This window comes from Trichogramma pretiosum, unplaced genomic scaffold, assembly GCF_000599845.2.
Source record: "Trichogramma pretiosum strain Unisexual culture from Peru unplaced genomic scaffold, Tpre_2.0 scaffold49, whole genome shotgun sequence".
Lineage (NCBI taxonomy): Eukaryota > Metazoa > Arthropoda > Insecta > Hymenoptera > Trichogrammatidae > Trichogramma > Trichogramma pretiosum.
Window position 1 is genome coordinate 1248460 of NW_019640811.1, and position 8196 is coordinate 1256655.

Sequence of the window (8196 nt, forward strand, 5' to 3'; positions counted from 1 at the left end):
TAGCACGTAACGTACGTGACAGAAATAGACTGATGCGCGTCGGGGGCACGTAGGCACTCTATATACAGAAGGAGCGGTGGTGGTGGTAGTGTATGTGATATTTTGCATCGGTCCGTCTCGCTTCCACAGCTGCTCCGTTTTTCGCATTAAACCATTGTTGTTATATTGCGAGCAGCCAGCAGCACAGCTCCTCCCCTTCTTCTTTATTTCTGCAGTGCTGCTGCTGCTGCCACACGGAGTTCGTGGGGGCCGCCGCCGCCGCCGCCATTCGCGTTCCCCTTTTTCATATATATAGTACACTTATTATATGTATATTTTGCCCTTCTCCCCCTTTGCCCCGCAGCTGGCAGCTGACGTCCATCTGCGATGTTTTGAATACATACAACACAGACGCGCACTCGTACGCGTGTGTGTGTGTGTGTATGCGTGTGCTTACTGGCTTCTGCTCGGCTCGGCACTCGCTGCGTGTGTTTATCAAAAATTTTCGGCTTATCGAACGCGCACGGCCATTATATTATCGACGTGATATCTTTTTCGCGCGGTGCTGGATCGTTTCGACATGGGCCAATAATTACCCGCACGCGGCTTTTACGAGCAGGTGTCATGAGACTCGATGAAAAGTGCCCTATCCTCGCCTGCCTATACATTGTTTTTATCATTGAGATTGACAGGTCAGCGCGGCGTTCCTTCGGCGATACTCGCAAAAATTAAAGTAGAAAATCAAAAATGTCAAAACGCTGGGGAACCAATTATGCCATCACTGAGCATCGGGATGTCCAGGTAATATTTATCAACGCGATTTTTCATTCGCGACTTTCAATTTTACAATTATGAAAATTCATTGGTTTCTGTATCAGGCCAATACCATGGCGCTCGACGTTACCGGTACTCATGTGCTTTTGGCTGGGTGAGCTTTTCTTTTCCTGTCACGATATTTCAAAATTCAGCTTGGAGTCCTTTTTACTCATCGATTGATTTTGATTCGTTTAGGCGCAGATACTTGGCTGTGAAACGTTTGGATCAAGAATCAGATTCTCTGAAAAAGTTCCAGCGACAGAGCAAGTATGAAGTTGGCTCTGCTGAATGGAATCCAACCATGGCGAATAGTCATTTGTGTGCAATTTCTGTTAGTACTGTATCAATTGAAAAATATGTATATGATAAAAATCTAACACTGTCAATTTCAACAGAGTAACAATCGAGTTGAAATATTGAGTTTCATGGGCAACAGCGGTAATGATCTTCAGCCTACGCACAATCTGAAAGCTCATACCAGAGTTGTCAGTGACTTGAATTGGCATCCTAAAGATCCTGATATTCTTGCCACATGCAGCATCGATACTTACATACATATTTGGGATATCAGAGATCAGAGAAAACCGAGTCTTTCGTTGTCAGCTGTAGCTGGTGCATCTCAAGTCAGGTGGAATGCATTAGCCCCCAACATGATTGCAACTGCTCACGATGGCGATGTAAAGATATGGGACCAAAGAAAAGGAAATAGTCCAGTGCAATATATTGCAGCACACTTGACCAAAGTGAGTTGGCATTAAAAAATTTTCAGAATAATTTTTCAATTTACATTTCATTTGACCAAATTTATTTTTTAAGATATATGGATTAGATTGGTGCCCTTTTCAACAAAGCCAGCTTGCGACCTCTAGTCAAGATAGTACAGTTAAATTTTTTGACACAAGCAACCCAAGAAGAGCTGAAAGTATACTCACAACCAATTCACCAGTGTGGAAAGCTCGTTACACAGTATGAATGAGTATTTTATGGCTTGATGTATTTTTAATTACCCTAACAATATTTTATTTTAAAATTTTAGCCGTTTGGTGAAGGTTTAGTCACAATTGTAGTTCCTCAATTGAGAAGAGGAGAGAATAGTCTTTTGTTATGGAATACATCCAATTTATCAACACCAATATACACATTTGTAGGACACACTGATGTAGTATTAGAATTTCAATGGAGGCATCCAAAATCTCGTAAGTTCAATAGTTTCAAATTTGCAGTGAACTACATTAATCTATAATTTATAGTAATATAACTATTCAATTGTCAATCCATTAAAGATTGCCAAGATAAGATAAAATATGACATAATTATAGAAGAAACTTGACTTTAATGTTCACACCAATTATTTTCAGAAAATAAAGATTATGAACTCATTACATGGTGTAAAGATCAGTGCTTAAGAATCTTTAAAATTCCACCACTAATTATGAAGGTATTGTCCAATTACCTTATTTTAATTGACGTAATTTTCACCATAATCTTTAATTAAAATTTTATAGTTATGTGGTCATGGTGATATCAATGATGCAGAATATTCACAATTGACGGGAGACAACGATCTCAGTAAGATTTTCAATATCAAAAATAATGAATTTTTTGGAATTTTTCATAAAAAATGTCATAAATTACAGGGAATTATCAATCAGCTCAGGAGCTAGAATTACAAGATTCAACGAACGAGCGAGAAATAAATTACGCGGTGAAAAAACCAGATCATCTAACGTTAAATAATGATCATGAAACACCAGTGGATCCAGATGTTCAATCTCCAACTCAACCAAAAACGTTGCAGCAAGAATTTTCTCTCATCAACATGAATATTCCCAATATCGAGGTGAATTTAATTTATGCGATATTTTTAATATTTTCAATTCGATCGAGAACTAAAATTCGCTAATTACAGGTGAATGCTATGGATGCAGCTGACAGAAGTTGTACAGTGACAGCTTCAAATAAAAACTATAATGTGGTATTGAAAGTAAATTTCCCGGGCAACTATCCGTACAGTGCCCAGCCAACTTTTCAATTTCGTCCAGGCACGACGGTGGATAATGCCATTACGACCAAATTGCACAAAGTATTGAAACAAACTGCTCAGCACAGAGTGAAAAAAAATCGATCTTGTTTGGAACCGTGTTTGAGGCAGCTAATCACAACTCTGGATCAAGTGCGTTTTATTATTTGTAAAAATTTTTCAATTATCTTACTCATGAAAATGAAATATTTTCTCAGATGTGCGTGAAAAATGAAACGGAAGCCGATCATCTTGGATATCACATGCAACAAAATGAAAACTTTTTAAATTCGAATAAAATGATGTTTTCTGCCTGTCAAGATCAAGACTCGTGTATACCGTTTCCAAGAACGTCTGGAGCAAGATTTTGTGGTGATGGTCGGTACTTTAATTAAGATCATCGATTTTTACGAAATCGTTTACTTATCCGAATAACCTTCGTTTTTAAAGGCTCTCTGGTTTGTTTTGGTCGTTCCTTTTCGGCAAGAAGAGTTTCGCTGAAACCCGAAGGAACGACGACTCCTCGAGCCCTCTCCGCTCTCGGATCTAGTCTTAAAAATAGAGGACCATACATATCCATGTATTCTAATGCTTACCCTCAAAGTAACGAAAATATTTCTATTAGTTCTTTCTATTTCCAAGATCGGGTAAGAGAAGATGATATTTTTTTTCTCGTAAGAACCATTTGAAAATGAAGTTTATTATCATTTCAGGTACCAAAAAGAGGTACTCATGGACAAAGCAAATTGCACGGAAAGTCATGCTATAAAAATCACAGATCTCTTGTTACTATATACGACATGTCGTCATTGTCTTTAGTTAATAGGGAATTGGCTGAAAAATATATGTTCGTGAAAACAATATTTAAAAAGCGGATAAATCTCAGCTACATATGTTAATGGTAATATTTTTTTGCAGAATTAACACCAACGACATTCCAGCAATGTGCCAACACAATGCCAATGTAGCGGCTAGTCAAGAGAGACCAGATCTGGTGCAAGCTTGGTGTTTGGCGTCGCTCGTCGTTTCTCAAACGCAAAAGAGTCAAGTTACGAATTCACAGCAATCGTTGGATGACAATATTCCTTGGCTTTTGCATCCGTTCGGAAAAAATTTGATTCATTCATTGTGCGTAAAGTCATTATTTTATATTTGAATGAAAATAAAGTCAATGCCGTGCTTTTTTCTTTTAGAATACAGCATTACGCTTACCAGTATGATATTCAAATGGCAGCAATGTTGTGCTGCACGTTGACAACAAAGAACGAGTCCAACAATCAGCTATCGAACGGTCACGTCAGTAGATCCGTTAACGTCACTGTAAGTGTGGTGCTGATTGTCATTTAACAAAAAAGATATTTTATCTTTGTATAATATACCTACTCGCGGTCAACTACTTTATGTTTTGCATGACAATCGCACATTTTTTGCTTTCATCATCACGAATGATTTATTTATTAATGTTCCTTTTTTTTGGCCTCTGGTATTTTTGGTATACAGTTTGAGTAAGTACCCACAATTGTATACCTTGAGAACCAACATCATTGCAATCATTTCAATCATTCACAATCATACTTTCATTGAATCATGCGTTGCATCTATATTCTTGCTTTCGCAGTGAATGTGATTATTACAATAAGAGGAAATTCTATCGTTCGAGGTCGTGTTACATGAAAAAAAAATCGCTTAATTTTTCCACAAATCTCACAGACACGCCAATGTTGATCACAAACAAAATAATGAATGGTAGTTGAAAAATTGGGCACTTTCTTACTTATACTGCTCATGTTATGTTTGTTATAGAAGCAAATTGCTGGAAGGTGGTGGACAAAGGTAAGGTCTTAATTAAATCGCTGCTTCGATTATAATCGCAAAATTTAACGATAACGATAATCATCTTACTTAACTGCACTGAAATGTTATCAATGTAACGAAAAGACTGTTTGGTTCTTGGGGTTGACAATAATTTTTTTTTTTAACTACAGCTTTGCTAAGCCATTTATTCAATGATAAATAATATGAGTAACTAATGAGATTCCTCGTTTTTTGCGCTGCTCAAAAGCTTGAATTAACATTTGTTTTTATTTTTTAATCAATTCCAAAAATGTTTTGGAAAATAATTTGATGATATATTTAGAGCGCTCAAGGCAGATGCGTTTGAGGGTATTAGAATTTTTGCATTGAAACGATATGAATTTTAGCCCGGTGGGTCACCCTACCACACGGTTCATCCAGCCGATATGAAGGACTTTAATTACGCCACGCTGAAGCAGAACCGATCGAACTCGATGTCCGATTTGTCGAACGGCCTTCAAGTGCCGGACACGTGTTCTCAAGCGTCTGACGCGCACAGCGAGCACTCGCGCATTGTCAAGTAACGTCCACATCTTTGACATTCATTATCTAAGCCAAATGTATTTTTTGAATAAAGAAATATGTATCGTCTTTTTCGCTATGCAGAAAAATGGATGAAAAGAATACGCCTTTGTATAATGCCTACAAAAAAGCCTACGCAGGAATACTCTGGAGATGGAGACTGCTGGACTCGCGCGCTCAAGTGCTGAAGCAGCTCAGCCGAATTCCCTACGACGTCGAGAGGGAAAGGACCGTTGGCTTTTTGAGCGGATGCATGAACTGTCAGAAGGCCTCCAACGGGCCCCAATGCCTGTCGTGCAAACGATTCATACTCAAGTGCTCGATATGCCACATTTCTGTCAGAGGTGAAATATCAATACAAATATATCGGTACGACATTTGGAGCATCGATTTTTAACGTTTATCGTTCTATGTTCAAACAGGCTCCAGCAATGTGTGCAGCCAATGCGGCCACGGCGGTCACACCAATCACGTAGCAGCTTGGTTCAGCAAAGAGACGGTCTGCCCGGTTGGCTGTGGCTGCTTCTGCGTTCAAAACAACATGATGTACAATCCGGAGGATTTCGAAGATTAGAGATTATTATGAAGTTTATCGAGCGTTCTCTTACGGATTCTTTCCGTAAGTCCGTGTAATTATGTAACGAATGTGAACAGTTTCAAAGTGTTATATGTATATTTTACGATGTTTGTAGAAAGTTGCCTGTTGAGACGAGTAAAGACTTTTATATTTTTAATAATCAGAAAGTTTTGTGTGAAATAATTATTTCGAAAATTCTTCTTTTAGATTAAATTTTTTTATTTATAAAAAAAACGAAAATTAGTTTTGGAAAAACACCGTCCCGGATTTTGTACAAAATTCTCAACTGACTCAAAAAATAACTCAAAAACAATTAAGATATTGCTAGTTAAATTCACATCATGCGAACTTAATATCTGTAATGATCTGGCTTGAATGGTCCTTCTTGTGGAATACCCAAGTACTCAGCTTGATCATTTGAAAGCTTGGTCAATTTAACACCCAAATGTTCGAGATGCAAAGCAGCCACCTCTTCATCCAATTTCTTGGGCAACATATGAACACCCAGAGTATAAGAATCAGCCTTAGTCCAGAGTTCGATCTGGGCAAGAGTCTGATTGGTGAAAGAGTTGCTCATGACAAAGCTGGGATGACCAGTAGCACATCCAAGATTGACCAATCGTCCTTCAGCAAGGATGATAATATGTCTTCCATTGCTCAGCCTGTATCTGTCTACTTGAGGTTTGATGTTAATCTTTTCAACTGCATTCTTCTCAAGCCACGATACTTGAATTTCACAGTCAAAGTGTCCAATGTTGCAGACAATAGCATCATTTGGCATATTTACAAAGTGTTCACCAGTGATGATGTCCTTGCAACCAGTTGTTGTGACATAAATTTGACCTTTGTGAGAAGCCTCCTCCATTGTTGTGACCTAAAAAAGAGGAGAATTTAAAATTTGTTCAAAGTTTATTTTTAAACAAGTCAAGCTCATGTGAATATTTCTTACCTCATAACCTTCCATAGCTGCTTGAAGAGCATTGATAGGGTCAATTTCGGTAATAATGACTCTACCACCCAAGGCTCTCAAACTTTGAGCAGATCCTTTACCAACATCACCATAACCAGCAACAACGCAAACTTTGCCAGCGATCATGACGTCAGTTGCTCTCTTGATACCATCGATGAGAGATTCTCTGCATCCATACAAATTGTCAAATTTGCTCTTGGTAACGGAATCATTGACATTAATGACTGGCACTTTGAGTTTTCCGTCCTTGAGCATACGGTAGGCATTGTGCACACCAGTGGTAGTCTCCTCTGAGATTCCTTTACATTCTTTCAGGTACTCTGGGTATTTACTGTGAACCAAGTTGGTCAAATCACCACCATCGTCGAGGATCAAGTTGAATGGTTTGCCATCGGGGAATATCAAGGTTTGTTCGATACACCACATGTATTCTTCGTCGGTTTCACCCTTCCATGCGTAGACTGGCACTCCAGTCTTGGCAATGGCGGCAGCAGCATGATCTTGAGTACTGAAAATGTTGCACGAAGACCATTGCACCTAAAATAAAGAGAATCAATGTTATAAAAATATAACTAAAAAGAACTACACTACTTGTAAGTTAATTTCATAATCTGTTTTCCTCGAGCTCTTTGATAAGGTAAAATGTTTGTAAAAAATCATGAAAAACAAGCTTTTTGTTTGCTCGCGTGAGGCTGAATCTTATCTGAAGTTTCGATGATTTCGTCGTGCTCGTACGCCCAGCACCGACGAAAAAATTAAAAACGAAACACGCAACTGCTGCTCCGAAACCGAGCACATAATAGAATGATGTAATAACGGTGGAAAAAAAGGCAATATGTGCCCTCTTACCTCGGCACCGAGCTCGGTGAGAGTCTCGATGAGCACGGCGGTTTGCACGGTCATGTGCAGGCAGCCGGCGATTTTGGCACCCTTCAGGATCTTCTGGGGTCCGTACTTCTTGCGGATGGCCATGAGTCCGGGCATCTCGTTCTCGGCCATGGTGATTTCCTTCCTGCCCCATTCGGCCAACGAGATGTCAGCTGCGCAATTTCAGAAAAGAGAGAAAAAAGAAGAAAAAAACGTTAGATTAGATGTTTATCACACGTGTCGCAATATACTCGAGAAATTTTCCGTTGAAAACTACGATCGATCGTGTAACGGCCAAGGAATAAAAGGCAAAATTGACTTACCAACTTTGTATGCGGGTTTGTCGGTGAGTTTCGTCATTTTGTGTAAGTTTGAGTTTTACTTTTTTTTCTACGAGTCAGTTACACGAGGAGTCGTTACCCAGCGGAGTCTCCAGAAGGTAATGCAATTCGCACGTGTGGACCGGCTGCTTTTAAAAGCGGTAAAATTTCGCGAGGAGGGGTATCTCGTCGCGCAAGTACTACCACTCGAAGCATGATAAAATAGCGGCGAGATCGCGCCAACGACGGTTGCGGCGCGCCATCTCGCCGA

At 39.2% G+C, this 8196-nt stretch overlaps 2 protein-coding genes across 3 annotated transcripts; one reads left to right on the forward strand and one right to left on the reverse strand.

The window, feature by feature from the left end:
* The first annotated feature begins 277 nt into the window (after positions 1–277).
* LOC106655865 (GATOR complex protein WDR59) lies at positions 278–5935 on the forward strand. Of its 2 annotated transcripts, XM_014376448.2 has the most exons (19): positions 278–780; positions 858–907; positions 991–1126; positions 1191–1538; positions 1612–1761; positions 1832–1991; positions 2154–2233; positions 2301–2364; positions 2433–2635; positions 2705–2968; positions 3034–3193; positions 3266–3462; positions 3529–3662; positions 3734–3943; positions 4009–4135; positions 4619–4648; positions 5017–5189; positions 5276–5535; positions 5614–5935. In XM_014376448.2, the coding sequence occupies exons 1-19, from the start codon at positions 727–729 to the stop codon at positions 5763–5765; spliced, it is 2952 nt and encodes a 983-aa protein (XP_014231934.1). In that variant the 5' UTR covers positions 278–726; the 3' UTR covers positions 5766–5935. The 2 variants fall into 2 exon arrangements, with proteins under 2 accessions (XP_014231934.1, XP_014231935.1); XM_014376449.2 differs by lacking the exon at positions 4619–4648.
* A 28-nt stretch (positions 5936–5963) lies between these two features.
* LOC106655826 (adenosylhomocysteinase) lies at positions 5964–8123 on the reverse strand. Its single transcript, XM_014376391.2, has 4 exons — positions 7929–8123; positions 7588–7778; positions 6718–7275; positions 5964–6642 (listed from the first exon to the last, which is right to left on the reverse strand). Exons 1-4 carry the CDS (start codon positions 7963–7965, stop codon positions 6118–6120), a joined length of 1311 nt encoding a protein of 436 aa, XP_014231877.1. The 5' UTR covers positions 7966–8123; the 3' UTR covers positions 5964–6117.
* Positions 8124–8196: the final 73 nt, after the last annotated feature.